The sequence below is a fragment of the Actinia tenebrosa genome, unplaced genomic scaffold (genome assembly GCF_029948245.1).
Source record: "Actinia tenebrosa isolate PJP-AT-01 unplaced genomic scaffold, QUT_ActTen_1.0 PGA_scaffold1__47_contigs__length_23844297, whole genome shotgun sequence".
Lineage (NCBI taxonomy): Eukaryota > Metazoa > Cnidaria > Anthozoa > Actiniaria > Actiniidae > Actinia > Actinia tenebrosa.
The window spans coordinates 2,114,918-2,139,246 of NW_028292578.1; the positions used below are offsets into that span (position 1 = coordinate 2,114,918).

The 24,329-nt window shown below is 37.9% G+C and overlaps 4 protein-coding genes across 4 annotated transcripts in view; 2 read left to right on the forward strand and 2 right to left on the reverse strand.

Moving 5' to 3' along the window:
* LOC116297751 (uncharacterized) overlaps nt 1–2,928 on the forward strand; it is a 16,859-nt gene extending 13,931 nt beyond the window's left edge. Inside the window, exons 9-10 of the mRNA XM_031706035.2 lie at nt 271–422; nt 1,074–2,928. Coding sequence (XP_031561895.2) covers nt 271–422; nt 1,074–1,227 — 306 coding nt within the window. The 3' untranslated portion in view covers nt 1,228–2,928. The remainder of the gene's footprint in view (nt 1–270; nt 423–1,073) is intronic.
* On the reverse strand, nt 2,809–15,916 carry LOC116297752 (2-(3-amino-3-carboxypropyl)histidine synthase subunit 1). Its single transcript, XM_031706036.2, has 11 exons — nt 15,623–15,916; nt 14,406–14,491; nt 13,632–13,701; nt 9,241–9,304; nt 8,201–8,477; nt 6,775–6,893; nt 5,824–5,892; nt 5,383–5,539; nt 5,005–5,105; nt 4,800–4,878; nt 2,809–4,024 (listed from the first exon to the last, which is right to left on the reverse strand). Exons 1-11 carry the CDS (start codon nt 15,747–15,749, stop codon nt 3,737–3,739), a joined length of 1,437 nt encoding a protein of 478 aa, XP_031561896.1. The 5' UTR covers nt 15,750–15,916; the 3' UTR covers nt 2,809–3,736.
* Nucleotides 15,917–16,236: 320 nt separating this feature from the next.
* On the reverse strand, nt 16,237–19,670 carry LOC116297763 (MRG/MORF4L-binding protein). Its single transcript, XM_031706051.2, has 4 exons — nt 19,551–19,670; nt 19,352–19,476; nt 18,535–18,661; nt 16,237–17,862 (listed from the first exon to the last, which is right to left on the reverse strand). The coding sequence occupies exons 1-4, from the start codon at nt 19,663–19,665 to the stop codon at nt 17,699–17,701; spliced, it is 531 nt and encodes a 176-aa protein (XP_031561911.1). The 5' UTR covers nt 19,666–19,670; the 3' UTR covers nt 16,237–17,698.
* Nucleotides 19,671–21,498: 1,828 nt separating this feature from the next.
* On the forward strand, nt 21,499–23,293 carry LOC148909689 (endoplasmic reticulum aminopeptidase 1-like). The gene is made up of 3 exons (XM_089033439.1): nt 21,499–21,938; nt 22,364–22,637; nt 23,246–23,293. Exons 1-3 carry the CDS (start codon nt 21,499–21,501, stop codon nt 23,291–23,293), a joined length of 762 nt encoding a protein of 253 aa, XP_088889565.1.
* Nucleotides 23,294–24,329: the final 1,036 nt, after the last annotated feature.

The following is a 24,329-nucleotide window of genomic DNA, read 5'->3' on the forward strand; positions in this document are numbered from 1 at the left end:
AGCCGCTATACAGTCCATGTATGACCCCGGAGCACTGCTCTAACCAGTTTGGATTAGTTAGGGTTGATTTGAGAGGAGGGAGAAAAAACCCTCGGACCAGAAAATCCTCGGAGTCAGAAAGAGAACCAACCAACTCAGCTCACATGTGGCTACTGGGATACCAACCCTGGAGCTCAGAGGTGAGAGGCGAGCGTTTTACCACCACGCCATCCTGACTCCCCTAACGAATTGAATAAAAAAGTTGCTGAGATGTTCTGTTGCCTTACACAGGGAATCGACCTACAGAACTATACGACAAGCTGGGCGGATGGTATGGCCATGTGTGCTATTTTCCATTACTTTTCTCCAGATCTTATTCCTTTCGAAACTTTAGACCCAAATGACAGGAAGAGAAATTGGACCCTAGCCTTCGATGCAGCTTAGTAAGTGAACAATTGCATATTACTATGAAGGGGGGAATCAGATCAGTAGGTTGATTGGATGTCTAACCCCCCTGGATTTGAAAAAAAAAAAGATTTAAAACTATTACTATGAAGTTCTCTTAAAGTGGACTTGGGTGGTGGAAAGGGTAACTAACTATTGAAAAAAATAAGAATTAAGAATTATGTAAAGTCCAAAAAAGAACTGAAGCTGCATATTGGCCTTCTAGGTAGCAGTCATGCCTCTCTGTCCTTTATGCAGATTTCCTTAAACTTAACTCCCAAGAATGATAATGGGGAATGGTGTTATGCAACAAACCTAGGGACGACTGCATAAGAGGGTATCCCTTTGATCTTCGAATTGTCTAGTTCCAGAAAATACCCCATGCCCCACCTATGGAGGAAATTGGAAATTCTGGAGGAGAGGGGGGTCAAAGAGAGAATAAAATTACAGAATTTGTATGGAAGAAAATTGGAAGTTCCTGGGGTAGGGGGTCCTCTTACGATTAATTCCCTCCCTGGTGGGGGTATGGATATTTTCTGGAACTACACATGCAAGACTGGCTGATCTTGTAACCTCGGCAATAGGGGTCAGTACTGTTGTCTTGTGCTACTGCATGCACTAATTTTTGTTGCCCTGTTCCTATTCCACAGTGCCGAGGGTCTAGATCCAATCCTAGAATTGGAAGATGTACTGCGCTCAAAGGTTCCTGAGCCCAAGAGTTTAATAACATATGTACACACAATCTATCAACATTTCCATGATAAAGCTGAAAAAGCAAAACTGGAAATGGAGCAAGCAGCTTAATAAGATGAGTAGAAATTTCAAGATTCAATTTTCGCAGTATCGGATAGCTATATATACAGAAAGTACTTTCTATAACTTTAGATTTAAGGGAATGAAAAGAAAACGAAGGATGTGAATGATGTTACAGTAGCCAGACTCCTTTCAGCAATTCCCATTGCAGCTCAAATTGGAAGGCAAGAAAATAATTCTTTTCTCTTGAAATTGTTTTCCCTACACATTGAGGTATACTGGGATTATGCATGTACTGCAAGGGTTCTATTAAACCCTGAGCATAGCATCGATAGCATCATAAAATATGGGCAGTTAAGCCTTGCTTGTGTCGGCAAGAGAACCAGGATTTAGTGGTTCTTACAGTGTTATAAGACTGAAAATATTTTAGGGAAGAAGCTAGATAGCATAGAGTTAACATAGATTTAAGAATTTGCAAATTTAAAATAATTTCTCTCTACTTTCCATAAGAGAGAAGCTCTTTACGAAGTCTACCTCTGAGTTTGCAAACTAGGTGATAAATGCTATCCGTACGAAGGTGCATTCAAGGCCATGATACCCTGGCTAGCTTCTCCCTCTCTGAACTAAAGAATGAGCTACAAAAATTACTTAGATAATACCACTAGCTAATGCTGAGAAGACGAGATTGATTCATAATTCTTAAAATCTTTGTACTGACTTTTTGAGATTTGATTGAGATGTTTTAATACCTTTAAGTTTTCATTCTCCAAACCCAGAGTAAAAAGAGAAGCAAGAGAACCTTGCTTGAAGTACACTCTCCAAACCCAGAGTAAAAAGAGAAGCAAGAGAACCTTGCTTGAAGTACACATAAGTTTTGCCCTTGACAAGTACAACCGAGGTTGTTCATTAAGTGTTCATACATTGAAATAAGAATTCATAATTTTGATATAATTGCATTTGAATAGAGATAAAACAGCTTTATTAAAAAGGAAAGTGCAGAACGAATGGATTTTATCTTCCTCTCTTTCCTTTACCTCCATTTCTCCTTTCTAATGCTCAGGCGAGGATTTGATCCATAAGGATAAGAGCATAATTATATTTGAACATTAGTGTTCTATATTTTATTACTTTGAGCAACTTTTATATTACTTTCAAAAAAGTTTTTTAAATTGTAGATATACATAAAGTGTAGGATTTATTTCCCTATGTAGATCTCATAGAAGTTTATATTTAGAAAAAACTTTAGGTTTTAATTTTATTTTTGTTGGCTAGTGGAATTTAGACCAGTTCTATTCTTGATAGACTGGCAAACACCTTCAATGTGTATTTCCAGAAATTATCCATATCCCCCCCCCCCCCCCGAGGGGAATTTTTTAAGACCCCTCCTACCCCCAGAAATTCCAATTTTCTTCCATACAAACTCTGTAATTTTGTTATTTCTCTGACGACCCCCTCCCCCCCATTCCAAATTCCAGTGTGGAGTATGGATAATTTCTGGAACTACACAACATAAATATTGCATTGAGTGAATTACGTTATACATATATAGTTCCCCCTCCCCCTTAAAAATCCTAATTTTAGATTTCTACTTGCCATGGTTAAAAAGAAAAAGGGGCAGTGCTTTGAGAAAGATAAATTTATACTCTTTATTATATATCAGCTTGAATTTCTCATTTTCTAAAATCTATGTATCAGATTTATATATAAAAATGCATTTAATTACTGTGAATGAATAAAGTGTCAGTTGGTTTATTTTGTCAATCTTGTTATTTGCCACTTTTTTCAGGCCCCTCGCTAGGGGTGGTTCGATGGTTTGAATGAACCCCCCCCCCCCCCCCCACCTTTGTAGGAGTACGAAATAATGTTTTGTGCTATTTGAGTTTTTCAAGAAATGGCATAACTAAGATTGGTTGAAAACAAACCTCCCCTTTCAAGGTGCTTGTGATGGGCCTGTCCAGTGATTTTTGGCTATCATATGGTCAATGAATGGCTTGGTGCTTGTTTAGTACACTTGCCACAACATGTATCATCTGTTCCACACCCTGTGTTCTTATCTATTGATTCAACCATCTTTCTTGTTTTCATTCCAGACCTTGTATCAGAATCCATTCCTAACCCTCTTTGCTATCTTCAGGCTTGCTTAGTGTTTCTTTAGTACACTTGCCACAACATGTATCACCTGTTCCACACCCTGTGTCCTTATCTATTGATTCAACCATCTTTCTTGTTTTCATTCCAGACCTTGTATCACAATCCATTCCTAACCCTCCTTGCTGTCTTCAGGCTTGCTTGGTGCTTCTTTAGTACACTTGCCACAACATGTATCACCTGTACCACACCTTGTGTCCTTATCTATTGATTCAACCACCACTCTTGTTTTTTTTCCAAACCTTGTATCAGAATCCATTCCTAACCCTATTTGCTGTCTTCAAGCTTGCTTGGTGCTTCTTTAGTACACTTGCCACAACATGTATCCCCTGTACCACACCCTGTGTCCTTATCTATTGATTCAACCATCTTTCTTGTTTTTTTTTTCCAAACCTTGTATCAGAATCCATTCCTAACCCTCTTTGCTATCTTCAGGCTTGCTTGGTGCTTCTTTAGTACACTTGCCACAACACGTATCACCTGTTCCACACCCTATGTCCTTATCTATTGATTCAATACCTGACTCCTTCAAGTCTTTACTTTCAATAACCTTTTCCGTTAGTAATTTATTTTTTCTCCTGGCCTTCACAGCAGGTCTGTTTATCTCATTGTTCACTGTCCAGGGTCCTAGACTTGAGTAGGAATAGAAATCCATTGGGTAGTCCTTTTGCCATTCTATTGCCTGCAGAGCAACAGATGCCTACAAAACAATTAAAAGAAGTAATTGTATTCCTAATTGGCTTTTATAATAATTTGATTTTTTTATGTGTCAACCTCTTAGCAATAGACCTTTCCCGAATTCGCTTGACTGGTCACAAAACAATGGTTTCAAGTCGAGGTCGAACTTGATGAATAAAAGAATCAAGTTCAATCTCAACTTCAAATCATTGTTTTGTGGTCAGTCAAGCAAATTCGGAATAGGTCTATTAGATGTATCTTTGTAACAGAGTAAGGTAATAATTAACCAATGGGTTCAATTTATGGGCAATAGGAACCCATCGTCTCCATAGAGAAAGAAGCTACATGTTGACAGAAGTCAATCTACTGTTTTAAAAACTCTAGGTTTTTTCCATTTAGAAAAATTATATAAAGAAACACTGAGCCATGCACATGTGATAGAGTATTAGGAGGATAATAATGAAACCTAAGATTGGTTAAAAAACCACCTAGAATTGGATGTAAGAAAGTTGAGAACCTGAAAAAAGTGAGGTTCAAATCGAAAGGTTCCAGGTACATGCATATCTGTAAGGCGAAGTGCAAGGCACTCTGATATATGAAAATTAAATTTAGGGCGCTTCCCATTGAGTTGAACTAATTGGTCCGAGGGGCCAGTTCTTAAATGGTACAGTTGTAAGTATACTGATGCCATCAGTACTTAGAACTGGCTTAGGCCACATTGGTCCAGTCCTAAGAACTAACGCATACCATTTGAGAACTGGGCACTCTGACCAATCGGTCTTAGAAGGTAGAATTACCTCATATGGTGAAAGAAGTGGTTTTGTAAATGCTGTACCCCAGTCAATAGATAAACGAGGGCAGGCGACTTGTACCCATCTAATAAGACAAAATAGTTTAAACAGTACCAAGGTTTCAGTACGAAAGATCATTTATGTAGTTTTTTTGGGTTTTTTCTTTTTTCTATTAAAAAACATTATTCACCAAAGTCCAAGGATAACTTACGCATCAACATCCTCAAAGAGCTGGAGTTTGTCAGGAAATATTTCAGATAATAACACTGTTATAACTTCCAAACCTGCAGCCTTAATTTTGTTTTCAAGATTCTGAGAAAGAAAACAATGATAGTACAAATATTATTCAATAAACAGAGGGATAAAATTGAAAAGAGCAAAAAATTTGGGATGATGCTACATTGCCTGAAACAGGGAAAATTACACTTAATTCCTAGACCTATTACCTGTTGCTTTTAGCTCCAACAAAAGCAATAGGTAATTCTTGACTGGAGCAGTGCAAAACCAATTTCACAACAAGCTGTTGAAGTGTTGGAGTTCACAGAATATTGAAAACTGCAGTAACATTGTAATTTTATGTCATACAAACCTGCATAACTTTAGGGTTGCCCTGACGACCAAGAGTACCTAATATAAGACCATATTTCTTAGCTGACACAGCCTTCTGGATGGCGTTCCTTCTGGCTTGATGCATGGCATCTATGTCATAATACTCTTTGCTAAATACTTTTTCATAAGGATCATATCTAAAAATATAAGCAAATATTTTTCATCTTGTGTCTAAATAGTCCACTCACTGATCAGAGGAAATGCCAGTCATTTCATTACGTCGGTTTCATTACAAGTCGTTTCGTTACATGTGTATTGTTGTTTCAGTACATGTCTATATTCAAGTCATAACATAATATTACAATCAAATAACATGATAATACTTGTTACATAGTAGTTTTACGATATTATAGAACAAATTTACGGCAACAGTATGAGAGTGGACCACTACTTAGGGTATATGATGCAGTTTGTTATATACCTATAGGCTGATATTGAAGGATTTGCAATCATGACAGCTTCTAAATGAAATCGACCATCACCAAGATATCTAAAAATAACGAATAAATCATGTCAGCAAATAATTTCATGATTAACAGTATTCTTGTTGATAAACTGGTAAATGTTTATTGGTGTTTTATTTTCAACTTTAAAGGCTTTTATTGAAAATGGAATTGTCGTGAAATGAAAACATGTTCAAATGTACCCCTCAAATTTGATGGTACAGAAAATGATTCAGAACAAAAGACATATTGGGCCAGTTTACAGGCTGGGGAAAAATCAATATTTTTAATATCTCAGCACATATAGATAACAGTGACCAGTGTAGCAAGAGTACCAGAGTTGGAGAGGCAAGCGCACACAGTCACATGTCCAGGTGACACACCTCTCAGTATGCTCCTGATAGATGGAAAACTTATCTGGAAAAATCGTTAAAAACTTTTGTTCTTTTTATTCGAGTTTTTTGTTTTAAAGATTCAAGTCTATGTTTTAATAAGTTGATGAAAGATTAAAGATTTGATAATGGAGTGTTGGTAAAGTGACAGTCGAGTGTCGGCCAACACACGGCCGATAGCAAGGCAACTGTCAACCAACAGTCGGGCGATAGTCGACCGACACATGTCAGCCGGTCATGAAGTACACGATTACCCTGATAGATATTATCAGTAGTGGTAATGGTAAAAAGAACAAATGTTTCTGGTGACAAACTTTCTTGCAACTCTGCCCACAAGTGAAAAAGAATGTGTTTTAATCAGAAAGGTGGCATTTTGAATTGTCATTTTTTTGTTAAAATCTCACCACAAGTTTTCAAAATCCAATTACATAACCATGAAAACACAAAAAAAGGAAGTGGACAAAAAAACTATGGAGTAGGACCTTCAACCCCAGACAGGCATCACTTGTATCCATCTCCTCAGAGATCTATACTTACATAAATGCATCTTTATCAGTCAGTTTTGGAGAAGTGCAGCCAAGAATCTCACCGGGAGATAGCGGCTTACACTGGGGAATTTCTACTTTGTAATCCTTGGAAAGTTCCATTGACGCAGCCTGAAATTGACATCAGAGGAAGAACTTATTATTAACACAGTTTCAGTGTTTCTCAAAAGCAAGCTCGAGATCAATGCTAAGACAAAATTGTTTTTGGACATTCCTAGACATTTCTAGGCGTTTCATAGGCACACACCCTTTGCATTTTCTAACCCTATTTTGTTGCAATGGCAATTTTTTCTAAATATTTTGCGGATAATTGAGAAGCAATCTGTAATAACTGAAGCTATATTTTCTGACTCTCAAGAATTTAAATTTTATCTTTTAAACTCATAATGAGAGTAAATGGTTTGAACCCAGGTGTTGAAATTTGTTGTGAAGTGTAATGGTCCAGGTGAGTGTAGTCTTGAGAAAGACTGTTGTTGGTGGTGACTGACAGTTTGTTGTGAAGTGTAATGGTCCGGGTGAGTGTAGTCTTGAGAAAGACTGTTGTTGGTGGTGACTGACAGTTTGTTGTGAAGTGTGAACGTCCGGGTGAGTGTAGTCTTGAGAAAGACTGTTGTTGGTGGTGACTGACAGTTTGTTGTGAGGTGTGACCGTCTGGGTGAGTGTAGTCTTGAGAAAGACTGTTGTTGGTGGTGAATGACAGTTTGTTGTGAAGTGTGAACGTCCGGGTGAGTGTAGTCTTGAGAAAGACTGTTGTTGGTGGTGACTGACAGTTTGTTGTGAAGTGTAATGGTCCGGGTGAGTGTAGTCTTGAGAAAGACTGTTGTTGGTGGTGACTGACAGTTTGTTGTGAAGTGTGAACGTCCGGGTGAGTGTAGTCTTGAGAAAGACTGTTGTTGGTGGTGACTGACAGTTTGTTGTGAGGTGTGACCGTCCGGGTGAGTGTAGTCTTGAGAAAGACTGTTGTTGGTGGTGAATGACAGTTTGTTGTGAAGTGTGAACGTCCGGGTGAGTGTAGTCTTGAGAAAGACTGTTGTTGGTGGTGACTGACAGTTTGTTGTGAAGTGTAATGGTGCAGGTGAGTGTAGTCTTGAGAAAGACTGTTGTTGGTGGTGACTGACAGTTTGTTGTGAAGTGTAATGGTCCAGGTGAGTGTAGTCTTGAGAAAGACTGTTGTTGGTGGTGACTGACAGTTTGTTGTGAAGTGTGAACGTCCGGGTGAGTGTAGTCTTGAGAAAGACTGTTGTTGGTGGTGACTGACGTTTCGACAACCTGAGCAGAAGTCATCTTCAGAGTCCAGTGAGAAAATGTTATCTTGTTTTCTCATTGGACTCTGAAAATGACTTCCACTCAGAAAACCAAAGAGTCTTGGAAGAGTTTGAGATCACAGAAAAATGACAAGGGGTCGGCCATAACCTCACCTGGAGAGCTGCTACAAATTGTATAGTACTAACGAGAGCAAGACGAGATCCCAGTGGAATATTAAACCCTACAGAATCCACAAAATGTGATATATCAATCTTAATATCCACAAATACATAAAGCATCTTAATGCCTGTCATAGCATCGATAGGGACCAAGCAACTATGCCCATAATGCACCAGGAGATCACAACCCAAAGCTGTCGCAGTGTAGTCATCGACACAACAAGCGCCATAGGTCACATCACCCATAATGACTGTATCACAACCTGTAAACCTGAAAACACATGGTTACAAACGTGTTATTTTTTGTAGCTTAGAGGTAGAGCCTCTAACTGGCATCCGTCAAAGGTCATAGGTTCATTTCAGGGACACTTTCAGCTAGTGACAAATGACAAATTATGCTATACTTCCTTCCTAGCTTATTGTTTCGGTGCGAACATTATGCAAAGTTATGTAATCGTGATTCCCATGCGCACCATTTATCTTTGTTCTATTAATCTCAATTACATAAGTGAGGTTTTAAAAGGACCTCTGTTAAGAATAAGTTTAATCTTTCGCCAGATTCTCAAAAGTAGACATGCTACCGGGTAAGTTCGTCCTTCATTTAATTTCATTTGTATCAGTTAGCTCGATTAATTTAGACAATGTGTCAAGGCTTTTTTCTTTTGTACTGTCCTTCGCTTAGATTTCGAACTGAACGTTATCAATATGTAAAGGTTATGGTCAATAAAGAAAGTATTGAAGTTCTGAAACCATAGTTGTGAAGTGTTCGGTGAAACACTTATAATATATAAAATTTCATCATGTTATTTCTACACTGCACTTTGTATTAGTTCACCATAGCATGTGATGACTCAAGTTTCGTTAGATAGCTGGATTTCAATCAGTCTTTCTATCTCATTATCTGCTCCAAACTGTGGCAAATACTGATTAACATGTGAGGTCAGTAAGAAAGAATTCAGAATTTGTAATTCAGATTTTATTTATTACATTGGCAGGCTACATTATAAATTATAAATGTCAGCATATAACTGTACCTTTGTAGGATGTCAGCAATAGTGCAAGCAAACAACAGCAATCCTTCAGGCATTTGAAGTGCAACTGTAGAATAATAATGAAAAATAAAGCTATGATAAATGATTGAATGAATGAATGAACAAACCAACAAACCAAAAAATGAACAAACAGACAAATGAAACAGTAATGATGAAAAGGTAAATTATACACCGTGAAAAGATGAAAAAACTTACTGACGTTTCGGACGCTAGTCCTTCAGTCGGAGTAAAAGAGAAAGAAGTGGTAGAAAGGAGTGTATATATGATAGAATAAGACAAAAGAAACCAATGAGAGCAAGGTAGGCAAGGAAACAAAAACAAACAATCAAAAGACAAAAGAAAAGGTTAGTTGAAAATAAAGCGTTCATTAATCCCGTTGGGACTAAGAGTGCCCAATAGGTGAATAAGCCGCATTTCTTTGGTCTTGCGACAATCATTGTTGCCGTTAAGCAAAGAAAGACCGAAAACAATGAAGTCAGAAAGAGAATGGTTAGCTAGATTAAAATGGCGGGAAACTGGTTTGGTGGGATCGTTATTGCGAATATCATAAAGATGATTGCAAATGCGATCACCGAGACGGCGGCCAGTCTCGCCCACATACAAAAGATTACAGCGGGTACATTTAATACAATATACAACATTAGAAGTGGTACAAACAAAATGGTCAGTGATTTTAACAGTAGATTTCGGACCGACAACAGAAGTGTGAGAGGCTATGTGAGGACAAGTATAACAACGTTTACGAGAACAGCGAAAAGTACCAGGTTCTTTGTTAGAGGGAAGAACTCCCTTGACCAAGAAAGAACGGAGATTACGATCACGTTTATAGGAAAAGAGAGGGCGGTTGTTGAAAATAGCAGAAGTGCGAGTATCAGAGTCAAGCAGAGAAAAGTTGCGGTTAACAATGGGTTTAATGGAAATGTTAATAGGATGATACGTAAGAGTGAAAGGAATGCGGTCATTAGAGGGACGAGTGTGAGGAGTGAGAGCGGTGGTACGATCAATAGTAGAAACTTTACGAATGGCGCGATCAATAACATGAGCAGGATAAATTACGCTTAAGGAAGAAGGAACGCATCTCAGAACATTTAACGGAAAAATCAAGATCATCACTACACAAACGACGAAGACGAAGAAATTGCGAGAACGGAATAGCGTTAAGAGTGTGCTTAGGATGAGAAGACGAGTAGAGTAAATAAGAATGAGAGTCAGTAGGTTTGTAATGGACACTAGTGCTAAGACGGTCGTCATTAACACTAAGCAAGATGTCAAGGAAAGTGACTGATGTTTCACTAACCTCCCACGTAAAGTCTAAGGCAGGGTGAAAAGAGTTAACAAAAGAGATGAAAGAATCTAAGTCATTACGCGAACAAGAAGTAGCACCAATACAATCATCAATATACCGTCCAAAAAACTCAGGTTTAGGTCCAGTATATTGTTGAAAAACAAGGTTTTCGATATAACCAACAAACAAATTGGCATAACTAGGGCCCATCTTAGTACCCATAGCAACACCGTTTACCTGCCGATAATACCGATCACCGAAAAAAAAAACAATTGAGAGTAAGAACAAGTTCAGCTAAGCGTAACAAAGTGGGAGTGCTGGGCTCGAGGACAGGACGAAGATCGAAAAAATGCTGAAGAGCACGAAGGCCCTCATCATTGGGAATAACAGTATACAAAGATTTGACATCCATAGTAAACAAAAGCTTAGAAGAGTTATCAGGAAAGCGAAAATCATTAAAAATACTAAGAGCGTGATTAGTATCCTTAATATAAGTAGGTAAAGACTGAACAATAGGCAACATGAGAGAATCTAGATAGCTAGAGATGAGTTCGGTGGGACAACTACAAGCAGAAACAATAGGACGACCAGGGTTGTTAGCTTTGTGAATCTTAGGAAGAAAATAGACGTGAGAAGTACGAGGAGTAATAACAAAGAGGTTTTTAGCAGTGGAAGGTAAAGAGCCATCAGAAATGAAAGAGTTAACAGTGTCTTTAACTAATTTTTGATTGTCAGGGGTAAGATCCTTATCCACTTCACAATAAAAATTAGTATCAGAGAGTTGACGTAAAGCTTCCTGTTTATACAGGTCAGAACGCCAGACAACAACTGCACCGCCTTTGTCAGCGGGCTTAATAACAATGTCAGAACGATTGCGTAATTGACGCAAAGCCAACCACTCGTCCTTAGAAAGACTAGAATAACTGAGATTACGTTTAAGATTGAGATTAGAAATATCACGGCGACACTTATTGACAAAAAGATCAAGAGAAGAAAATTGTCCCTCGGGAGGGACCCAGTTAGACTGTCCTCGTAAGGTCGTTCCGAAGGTCGTGGGTTCGAATCCCAGCGAGGTCGGAAATTAATTTTTCCGAATTTAATTCCAAGGGCTTTCGCCCGGAATAACCTCGTTCCCAAGCACTACAACTTACCTATATTATCTTCTACTATTTCATTAGTGCCACGCGGTCCACATACTCTCATCTTTGCATCATAATTACCGCGACCTAACATCTATTTCACCCCGGCCTGCTCTCAGTCTGACCTCTAGCTCAGCTGGTAGAGCATCGGTAGTACAGTTCCGAAGGTCGTGGGTTCGAATCCCAGCGAGGTCGGAAATTAATTTTTCCGAATTTAATTCCAAGGGCTTTCGCCCGGAATAACCTCGTTCCCAAGCACTACAACTTACCTATATTATCTTCTACTATGTCAAATCTTTGTATACTGTTATTCCCAATGATGAGGGCCTTCGTGCTCTTCAGCATTTTTTCGATCTTCGTCCTGTCCTCGAGCCCAGCACTCCCACTTTGTTACGCTTAGCTGAACTTGTTCTTACTCTCAATTGTTTTTTTTTTCGGTGATCGGTATTATCGGCAGGTAAACGGTGTTGCTATGGGTACTAAGATGGGCCCTAGTTATGCCAATTTGTTTGTTGGTTATATCGAAAACCTTGTTTTTCAACAATATACTGGACCTAAACCTGAGTTTTTTGGACGGTATATTGATGATTGTATTGGTGCTACTTCTTGTTCGCGTAATGACTTAGATTCTTTCATCTCTTTTGTTAACTCTTTTCACCCTGCCTTAGACTTTACGTGGGAGGTTAGTGAAACATCAGTCACTTTCCTTGACATCTTGCTTAGTGTTAATGACGACCGTCTTAGCACTAGTGTCCATTACAAACCTACTGACTCTCATTCTTATTTACTCTACTCGTCTTCTCATCCTAAGCACACTCTTAACGCTATTCCGTTCTCGCAATTTCTTCGTCTTCGTCGTTTGTGTAGTGATGATCTTGATTTTTCCGTTAAATGTTCTGAGATGCGTTCCTTCTTCCTTAAGCGTAATTTATCCTGCTCATGTTATTGATCGCGCCATTCGTAAAGTTTCTACTATTGATCGTACCACCGCTCTCACTCCTCACACTCGTCCCTCTAATGACCGCATTCCTTTCACTCTTACGTATCATCCTATTAACATTTCCATTAAACCCATTGTTAACCGCAACTTTTCTCTGCTTGACTCTGATACTCGCACTTCTGCTATTTTCAACAACCGCCCTCTCTTTTCCTATAAACGTGATCGTAATCTCCGTTCTTTCTTGGTCAAGGGAGTTCTTCCCTCTAACAAAGAACCTGGTACTTTTCGCTGTTCTCGTAAACGTTGTTATACTTGTCCTCACATAGCCTCTCACACTTCTGTTGTCGGTCCGAAATCTACTGTTAAAATCACTGACCATTTTGTTTGTACCACTTCTAATGTTGTATATTGTATTAAATGTACCCGCTGTAATCTTTTGTATGTGGGCGAGACTGGCCGCCGTCTCGGTGATCGCATTTGCAATCATCTTTATGATATTCGCAATAACGATCCCACCAAACCAGTTTCCCGCCATTTTAATCTAGCTAACCATTCTCTTTCTGACTTCATTGTTTTCGGTCTTTCTTTGCTTAACGGCAACAATGATTGTCGCAAGACCAAAGAAATGCGGCTTATTCACCTATTGGGCACTCTTAGTCCCAACGGGATTAATGAACGCTTTATTTTCAACTAACCTTTTCTTTTGTCTTTTGATTGTTTGTTTTTGTTTCCTTGCCTACCTTGCTCTCATTGGTTTCTTTTGTCTTATTCTATCATATATACACTCCTTTCTACCACTTCTTTCTCTTTTACTCCGACGAAGGACTAGCGTCCGAAACGTCAGTAAGTTTTTTCATCTTTTCACGGTGTATAATTTACCTTTTCATCATTACAGTTTCATTAGAAACACCGACGCAGCTCACACTAGTTTTTAGCTAGTTATGTCTTTTTAAACAGACAAATGAACGAATGAAATTAGAAAGCTGTTGAAGCAGTAAATCACAATTACCTCTTTTTGCCTTCAAACTCTGTATTCTCCAGACAGTCTTATAAATCTCAAAATTATAATTTGATGGAAGCTGTAGATCAAAATGAAGAGTACTTTATAAGAAAATGCATTTGGTAGACAGCCTTCTTTGATAAAGGTATAAATGATGTTAGCATAAACCTACTAAGAATCTATCATAAATCCTGCGCTTCGATTGGCTTAGCTACTAGTGGTCTATTCACCCCTTCGTGATAACAAAATGGCAGCTTTCTTTTTAATTTGACGTTCCAGGTGCCCAAATAAAATGGCAGATTCTTAAGTTTTAAATCTAATTTTAAAAATGTTTTTATCCATTTATTTTACCAATGATATGAAAAGGTTTATATGTAATATATACAGTATGAGTGGCCGTGTTGTATCAGATATACAACCACGAGGCGTAGCCAAGTGATTGTATATCTGATACAACACGGACACGAATACTGTATATGACATATCAAACGTCTAGGTTAGTTCCTTTGTGTTTCACTAAAATTTTCAAAATTAAAGTGAATTTGGCCAAGAAAATCCAACTTAAAGTTTATGCAAATGAACACAGTTTTGTATCAGATTTACAACACTCTTCACAGTCGTGATTTCTGTTGTGTTTTCCTCATGAATTATTAATGAGTTTGATAATACCAATTATTACTAGGTTTATATTAAGACAGCCTCATGTGCTATTGACTCGTAGACCATTTGGACTGGACTTATGATTGACCATTTGGTCAATCATAATTTGTTAATACTACCAACCTGTTTTACAGCTTCTTGTAGTTGAATATTATTTAATATTTCATTAGGTATCTGAGTCACTGTCCTCTGAACTACATTACCACTTTCTTTAAAAAGACAAGAGAAACAAGACAACAAAGTAAATATGGTACTATGTAGACATTGCACATCATAACAGGCTCAAAATAACAGCCATTCAATGCACAGTTTGACCATGCCGATAGCAAAGTTAGCACTGACGTTACCCATTGATATTAATGTGCCAACCAGAGATCTATTGGCTATTGAAATATAGAGACTTTTGTTTTAATGGTTGGCAAACTTGAATGAGAAAAGATTCCTGATTGTCATAATGAATATTGCTACAGAGGCTTATAACGTGCACCATAACATGATGACCACCATGACAGAAGACAGGAACAAATGAATCTGTTCTAATCTCATTTACATAAGAAAAGATTCAGTTTCCCAGTGGGAAAAGTCTCCATTGTTGTGCCTCCTGTCATGGCTACCATCATGTGATGGTGCCTCTATATTAGCACTTATCCAGTAAAAGCAATTTTATGTGTAGGCAGGTCTTTTGACCAGTCACATTCACTGGTAATTTAACAAATACATGTAGATCAGTGATGTATGTAGCTGGTGATCATGTCCAGCCATTTGAGCACACCTTATTTTTAGCTTACCACTAACATACTATGAATGACACAGAGAATATAGGGAGGAGGGGGGAGGGGGGGGGGGGCAAAAAGCCAACATTAATTACGTAATTTCTTAATTATGCAATTTATTTTTTATTTTCAATTTAAAAAAAAATAAGGAGTTGATAGAGTTTCTGAGGATTTGGTGTTAAAACTTTGGAGGTTTTGCTTTACCTCAGAAAATATGCTTTATTCCTTAAGAATGCTTTAAATGAGCGTTGTCTTCGATTAATCTCCCCTCTAGCGACAGGGTCCATATTTTAGCACGAGCTTTGAAAACAGTCTCTAAGCTTTTTTGAAGAACTACCGCTAAATAAATGGGCACATAAAAAAAATTCAGGAAAAGCGGAGAAAAATCGTTCTTAACTGTTTTTCAAAGTCGTTGCATTTAAAAAGAACAATTCATTCATTGAAGTCTTTGTCTTTTTCATAAGCTTATTTACTTTCGTCAAAATTGTCTGGGTCTGTAAGCGACTTTGACTTTGGGCCCAAGACAATGTAATAAAAGCAAAAAAAAGTGGAATTAGTCAAACTTACCGCTTAATGAAGTCGCATTTTTGGCGGCAGCAGACTTGCTCCCTACAAATCGTCTTCTGTTACCCTTAGCTGAAACCTTTGTGACTGTACTAGTTTGTTGTTCGTCAAGGTCCGCCATCTTGAACATCTGATAGAAAAGAGGGGGACTGGTCGGGGAAAATATTTTTCCGATGGGAGGGGAGGGGAGGGTAGGGATAGGGTAGTTCAAAAACTAGTGGTAACCTCAGGTTAAGTGCGGGCGTAGAACATTGGTGGAAGATATTCTCAATTTATTTGAGAGGCTTGAGTAGCTATTAATATATGGAGAGGCAGATGCAAGTGAGTATTTAGTGATTTGGTTGGCCTATAAAGAAGGTTATCCCTGTGGATCGAATTCCCTCACGTACGCGTGAAGACCTGTTGGAGCACTGGCCTAATCTTGTAAACCTGCATTCCTCGCATTCTTTACATTCCAGTTGGAAGAAAGCTGTCTAGTCTCTCGTATTCCGCGGGCCCAGGCCCCTTGGCTTTTTCTCATCAAGATTATGCTTGCGTGCTCCTCTTGTCGCCCGCAATAAATCCTTATTTTTAAGACTTTAAAGTCTTACTCAATAAACAGAATAAAACTAAATCCGTATACATAAATTATGGTTTTATTTACTGCATTACAATTTTATTTTTGATATAAATTAAACTGTTCCAGGAAATAATACTATACACATGAAGACTTCTTACTGCAGTTTTCGATATTTTGCGAACTTTATGGTAGTTGCGAGCTGCACTCCAAAATTTGATTTTTCGCTGCCGTCAATCAAAAATAATCAGTCAGTACCTTTTGTATTTATGAATGGCAGCAGCAGAAAACCAATTTAACAACAAGCCATTGTGGTCAGAGTTCGCAGAATATGAAAAACCACATTAATAGACATTTTTAGCTTGGGCTTTCGTTTTTCCCATAATTGTTTTCAGACAATGTGTTGTTACTCGAGGAGAGGACTTCTTTGTTTCAATTGCATCCAAATAAAGAAATGATACTCAAGGGAATAACATGTGGTCTGAAATGAGCGAAACATTATGCCCAAGTTTAAAGGAACTTTAATCTTATATAAAGAAAGTTGAATAATAGCTGCGATATTGTGTTTCTGTAGCCTTCACGACTTCTTCAATAGTATACATACATAACACTTTAAAGTGCGTTATAACTCATAACGACTAGAAGAAGAATATATCCTAGTGGCATATGATGAACCATTTTTGATCACTGAAATCCTGAGATTATTACAGTATTTGAGTTTCAAGCATGGCAAAGCTCATAAAGAAAGCAAAAAGCAGCTATTGTTTCTCAATTTTGAGGGGGAGAAGACGGGGTGGGGAAAGGTTATGAGCAACATAACTTTAAAAAAGAAACCACTTCTGATCCACTTTAAAGGAGGCTTATTCAAAATACCATTTCCTTAGACAGAATCTAAGGGGATGTCTGTTGAACCTTTAGTTACCAGTAAAAAAGAAACAATCTCTGATTCATTTTTTTCTGTCTATTGCTTGAAGACAGTACTTTCAACCTGGGATTTGTAACATTTAGCCAAATGTACTTAGCCAAAGTTCTGCAAAGGATTTCAAATTCGACACTGTCTTAAGAAAAATAATTTTACACAGAGTTTTTCACATACATTGTACGGTACAACATAAGAGTACAATCTGAATTCTGCATGCAATGCACAAACAGGTTCTTTGATTTCCCAAGGCTACTCTTGCTTTCCTTCTTGATAATAGCCTGTTTTCAGCTAGAACAAAACCCTGGTTAGGCCATAACTTGCAGGCTACTTGAAGTATGTTGATTATTATTTGTATAATTGCATTTGATGTCCTAGACTTTCTACTTTAGTGCTGTTTAATAAAGCATCTTAAATTTACCACTAAATATTAAAGTCCTTGATAAGAATCTCTGGTGCCAAGGGAATTATAACCCAGTGCAAGTACATTAGTACTTGAGGCTTTAATATATCCTACAATATATATTTACTTTTGATAGTTGAAATCCATTAAAGCTTCAATGTTCAGTAATTAATAATTTAAGTCCTCTTGAATAAGCATGGACTATCGACGTCTCTTCGTAGAGCTCGGAGCAGGATGGGGTGATGACGGTTGTGAGGAACTGGCGCTGTTTACATTTCGTGTTCTCTTTCGCTTTGGTGATGAATCAGGTGTAGAGACATTGGAAGGGTTACTAGCGAGACCCTGAAGTTTCATCTTAAGAAGTGCTAAAATACATAAACAATGTTATAACATCATTCATATACAAAGGACAACTCATATTTCCTTTTTAAAAATAACCTTATTGAGAATTGATAACTTATCTTTGTTTTCATTGTAATGCACAAATCAAGACAACAGTCACAACAGGGCAATAGACTGCTATCAATCAAATAAATATTTCCATATTCTTTTCAACGATTCTGTTTAACCTTTTCTAATGATTACTTTGATTGATGGGAGTCTATTATCCAATTAACCTGTTGCGACTATAGGTGGACATAACGTTTATAAACATTGGCCATTAATGTGACAACCATTTTAAAAAATAGGGTTTGTCACTTTGCTTTATTGGATTGTCCAATATATTCCTGGTTGGCAATTTAAATAGCATTTAACCAAAACAATTTTTGTCAATGTATACCCACCCACCTATTGTATCAATCAGTGTGAATATTCATGAAAACAGTTCACTTAGTGATAGATGAGAAGTTGGTTCAAGGTCAAAAACAGTAAAGATGTTTGGAAAAAATGTATTATATTGCACAATTATATGTTCGAAAGATAAGATATGAATATCTATCTACTGGGTTAAAAAAATAAATTTTAACAGTCCCTTTTTTCTCCAAAGTTTCTAAAAATTCAACTCTTTGTTGAGTGACGTAAAATCAATGACATACCTTCATCAGAAGTCCCTGAAGATTCTGAAGTGTTCGCCAATTGATTTTTTCGACTTGATTCAAATATTTCATCTGGAAGACTGAACTCGGTCTCGTCATTTGGAAATGGAAGACTCTCAAGCTCATCCTATTAAAATAGAATATATATATATTTCTCTTTAAACAATGCACATAAAAAAGTGGAAAAATACCTTGTTATAACTTTTCAGTGTAATCAAGGAGCTATAGAGCTTTTACATTTTCCGTCAATTATGTATGGAAAAAAAGACTTCCAGGTCCAAAACAAAAAGCAGTTTTAAAAGATTCTGAAGATTTTTCTAGCTTTTTTTCATCAGCTTGGCAGGATTTTGTGTCCAAAGTTTTAATTATTTCATGAGTTTAAATCATGGGGAACATTTTTCACTTTATTTTTAGCAGTTTTTATGAGTAGTTGGACCCGGAAGTACGTCACAACTGAAGCTCAAAACTCGGTATTTTAAATACTCTAGAACCCATGCCCCACTCGGTCTAGTGACAGACAAAAACAAACAGGGAAGAGGGAAGGGCACAAAAATATCTCAAGATATATATTTTATTCGGTTGAACTCCGTTACGATAGAGACATTCATTTATTAAATAAATTGTTGTTTTTAACTTTATAGGAGAGGAGGGCTCATAGTTCTTGAGAGGGGACTGCAAAGACAATATACTTAAAAATTGCAAATAAATATTTTTACGAACTAAGCTTAAACGTGAGAAATAAGTTTTAACACAAAAACGTGTTTGTCAGTTTAAAGAAGTTTCATAGCCTAATAAAAATGAAAAAAATAATCCCTACCAGTGCTTGCATGTTGTAGAGCTCGTGTAGATGATCCCATATCTGTTTGGAAGAAATGTTTTTCTTTCCCGTTGACGTTGAAAATTTATCATGAATACACGCCATATGAAAATGTCGATTTATTCCTAAATATCAGAAATTCTACATTAAATTTCTTCGTCATGATAAAATCTAGGTAAAGGGAATCTAGACTACTTACCAACAGGTTTGTGTCCCTTCATTGAGTGGAATAAACTGACTTCTAATTCTGGAGTCCAAACTAAAGACTCTTCTGTAGACGCCATCTTGGTTTTGGAGTTGGTCTTTGTCCGCATGCGCCAAGAATGTATCCGCTGGTCATTTCCAGAGTGCTCTTTGAAATATATTCTAAAAACCGATAAAAAATTTTAAACTCTGATCAATCCTTTAAAAGCCATATTGTATAAGGTATCCTTTCAAAGCAGAAAAAGCTTTTGAAACGGCTTCAAAAAATTAGAAAATTTAAGTTTAATTTTCATGTACATGAATATACAGATGTTGGTGGGGCTGGGAGAAGGAGAGAGATTCGCGCAACCTTGAGAAACATCTCTAAGAACCAGGGCCGGAGAAAAAACCTTCAAGTGAACCAGCACTGCCCCGTCCAACCTATCAACGTCGAAAAAGATTTAGCCAAAGAAATGTTTAGTCAATTTTACGATATTGAGAGATTTAGCTTCAGAATTTTTCTCTTCCTTACACTTGCATATAAGTGGTGTATTTTCGCCTCTTAACGCACCGTCACGAGCCGGTTCGCCATTCTCGGCCGCGTCGTACGTAAGTGCCCCCACTTTTTCCATACTAGTCTCTTATATTTTCCAATTTTACTGAGCCAACCCACTTTCTAGGATGGTCCGCGCGATGCTTGTTGATGGTTCTTTACTGTGCTTTGAGACGGTTTTTCTCAGAGTTCACTGAGTACGGTTACCGCGTGATCACAGTGACTCAGTGCGAACGCCACAATAAGCCTCTAAATTTTGAATTTTATTCAATAAGAAGCTAGGGGCACTCCCCTCTGTGAAACTATGTATTGAAATCCCGCCCATCCAGTCAAAATGCCTATCCCATCTCTAAAACAAGATACAAGGCAAACGCAAGGCATCTAGAACTAAAAAAGCTTTCGTACGTTAGAGCCAACAATTAGTTTTTATGGCTAGTTTTTAAAAATGAATTAAAGTTATATATATATATGTGTGTGTGTTGAATTTTGTTTGCAACACACGGTTCATTGACACACTAAATGACAGATCATAAAGTTCATTAAAGAAGAAAAACCGTGTTCATTGTTTGCTAGCCATCTCAGATTATCTTAGATGACAAGGCAATAAAATCTGCCATTGCGATGCAGTAACGATTGTCAAATTTCGATCAATAAGTCTGTCTTTTTAATTTCTTTATATATTTTATATCGTATATCTGAATTTATAATATATCTTGCAATATCGGAAAGAAATTTAAGTTCTGTGGGGTTAACAGGAGCTGCAAGATCGTAGACCTCACACTAATTCGCTTCAACAATGTCCAAGTCAAGATATAAAGTGAAATACAATGTCCAAGACGAGATATAGAGAGAAACGATCTTTTTTGATTTCGTGTTAATTGAAGCCTACTCAGACAGCAAATCATAGAAAAGCAAATAAGAACTTTCGAATTTAACAGGTCTTAATCAAAACTAGTTAAGCCTTCAAGCAAATCAGCAGGTCGTAGCTTTTCCTCCTGCGCCACCTTCAGGGTAGAACAAATGAGATAACAACACCGAAATTTATCCTACATTACCATTTGCACTACACGCCATAACCATGAATTGAAGGATTTAATGAATTTTTCAGTTGATTGGAGAGATGAGTGCAAGGATTTGAGTGCACTGACACGATGCAGACATAATGCAGTACATTAAAAAAATATGAGGGTATTTTGATAAGTAAACGAAAATTTGATTCTCTGATCATTTCCCCATTGCTCTTCATCTGACCAGAGTGTTATATAGTTCAAGAGAATCTTCAACGAAGTACGTCCAGTTCAGTATGCGTTCTTGTTGCCTTTTGGTTTTCCTGACCATCTTAACCACTGGGAACAGTTTGTCCTTTTTCCCGATACCCCAAGATAGTTACCATGATTTTTCGAGTAACGCCATGCACGGAGGAGATCATTTTCCGCTACAAAAGAGATCCTCAAAGCAAGATGACGAGTTCCCATACCAAAACATCCGCTTGCCAAAAAATATTAAACCCAAAACCTACAAAGTTTACATCAAAACAGAGCTACCAGACAACTTTGACTTCAGTGGTCGAGTCGAGATCGAAATAAAGTGCATTAAAGCCACCAAATATGTGATCCTACATTATAAGAAACTAGTAATCAAGAGCTACCAACTACTGAATTCTCGGGGACGAGAGGTTAGAGTCATGAGAATGTTAAAGAACGAAGCAAATGAACAGATTTTGCTGGAAGCGAAAAATGATCTTGGAGAAGGGAGTGAATACAAGATAAAAATCTCGTTTGAGGGTCAGCTCTCTGAAAAGAATGTTGGATTCTATAAGAGCTCATATAAGACGGCGAGTGGAGAAACACGGTAATGCACTAGTCATGCATTTGAAGCCCCCACTGACCGCCAAAATGTTCGCGCCAAAACGCCACGTATGCTCGCCCCTGGCTTGATCGAGCTTTGGTACTTTTGCTCGACCTACTATTGATGGTTTTCAACCATTCCAAGATAATTAAATAACAAAAGACATGGCAGCCATGTTGGAGGATATAACGAAAGAATTCATTGACAATTCTTTTGTTAAAGTCCTCCAACATGGCCGACGTGAAAACCATCAATACCTTACATTGCTATATCCCATGGCGGGGTAAAGGCCCCAGTGCAGGCCTTCTTGCTACGCCACGGTATAGAATTTCTCAATTCCAACACTTTTTTAAATGTTTTAAAGTTTTAAAAAAGTTTAAAAGTATTTTTAAATGTTTTGATTGCTTTATAAATTGTTTTCCTGAAAGATACCTTGGTGCGACTCAGTTCCAACCTACTGACGCAAGAGCTGCATTCCCATGCTTCGACGAGCCTGGATTCAAAGCAGTTTTTGAGATAACCATCGAACATAAAGAAGAAAACAACGCTATCTCCAACATGCCTGTCAAAAGCCGAACAGAAAGCAACAACGGTTTTGTGGTCACTAGCTTCGAGCGTTCGGTCAAGATGAGCACGTATCTTGTAGCGTTCGTCGTTTCGGATTTTGAATCCAGATCCGCTCGAACAACCGCTGGTACTCAGGTTTGTTGCACTATTCATTTGTGTTTCGTTTTGTATAGTTTTGACACGTAGTGACAATAGACCCTTTGGCGCGTTCCAAAATTCCGCTGTGTTCCTTGATTACAGACTCATTTCACTGTCTAAATATTCACAAATACCGACGGCAAAATAAAAAGAATGCACAACTTCAACAATAGAGGCTTTGCACCATCACGTGATGGCAGCCATGACAGTAGGCACAACAATAGTCTTTTTCGCCCCTGGGAAAGTGAATTCTTTCTCATGTAAATCAGACTAGACCAGATTCAATAGACCATTTCACAGATCCCGCAGCTCAACCTCAGCCTCATCAGCGTGTAATATATTCTTTAGAAATTGCCTACAACCTGTGAAATTTTTAAGTGTTTCAATTGTTCGTTGATGTGTAAATTCCTTTCATTACTGCGGACTGTAGTCAAATCCTAAAGAATAATTGCACGCTGACGAGGCTGAGGTTGAGTAACGGGATCCGTGAAATGGCCTATTGTTCCTGCCTCCTGTCATGGCTGCCATCACGTGATGGTGCAAAGCCGCTATATACAAACACTTTTGAAATTCCTGACCTTCACTGGAACACATAAATATTCTAGCTACACAAAATCAAGGCTAACCCTGAGCAACAGAGAACTCAAAACTAGAGTACTGCATTACAATGCATTGTGGGGCTGTTCTTTATTTCCAAGATGGCGTCCGAGATTCGCCTAAAGCATACCCACAATGCACCGTAATGCCAGACTCGACCAGTTTTTTTCTAACGGCTAATAGGACACGATATCCTCACAAATTAAACCTACTGAGACTTCTTGTTTAACCCAAATTAAGTCTTCGTTTTTTACGTATAATATCTGACAATAGGACGTTTGCATGATGGCGTCATTTGACTGCCACTACCATAATGCCTTGCGAATTTCCTTTCTCATTTAAACTTGCATTCCCTCATGAGAACTGTGAGACAGTGTGCAAGGGAGTCTGCGGGTAGTAGAGGTCAATCACGATATCATGTAAACGTCGTATTCAATATACTCTTTTACGAACATCTTCTTTCCAGATCCGAGCTTGGACCTCTAGAGACAATTTACCGAATACCGAATTTGTGCTGGACGTCGCCAAGAAAGTGCTGACATACTTTGAAGAATATTTCAATATTCCTTTTCCTCTTCCAAAGCTTGGTAAGTGCACCTGGTCTGGTTTGCTATTGTGCCAATATGAAATTCATGGTTCCGACTCATACGATGGCGAATCAATCACCGTTGCAGCAGTTTTTTCCAGTGGAACTCCAATATCTGTTTTAAAGAGTACTACGAGGATTAAGAGGCAATTTTTTATTATTTTCACAGGACTGTAAACTATTGACACAATTTATAACCAATTTTCCGCGATCAAAGTTTTAAATTCTGAGATATTCTATAAAATTTGTTAAGCTTTTGGGACATAGCAACGGTAACTAAGGGGAGTTGGAACGATGAATATGTTGCGCTCATTTACTTATCGTTTTGATTAGTAAAAGTACTAATTTTAGGATGTTGTGTATCCAGATCTGGTTGGTGTGCCAGACTTTCTTGCCGGTGCAATGGAAAACTGGGGACTTATCACATACCACGAAGGGTTCTTCTTAAGTAACGAGGCTTCAGCTACCGCCAATAGCAAGTATTGGATTGCTATAGTTACTTCTCA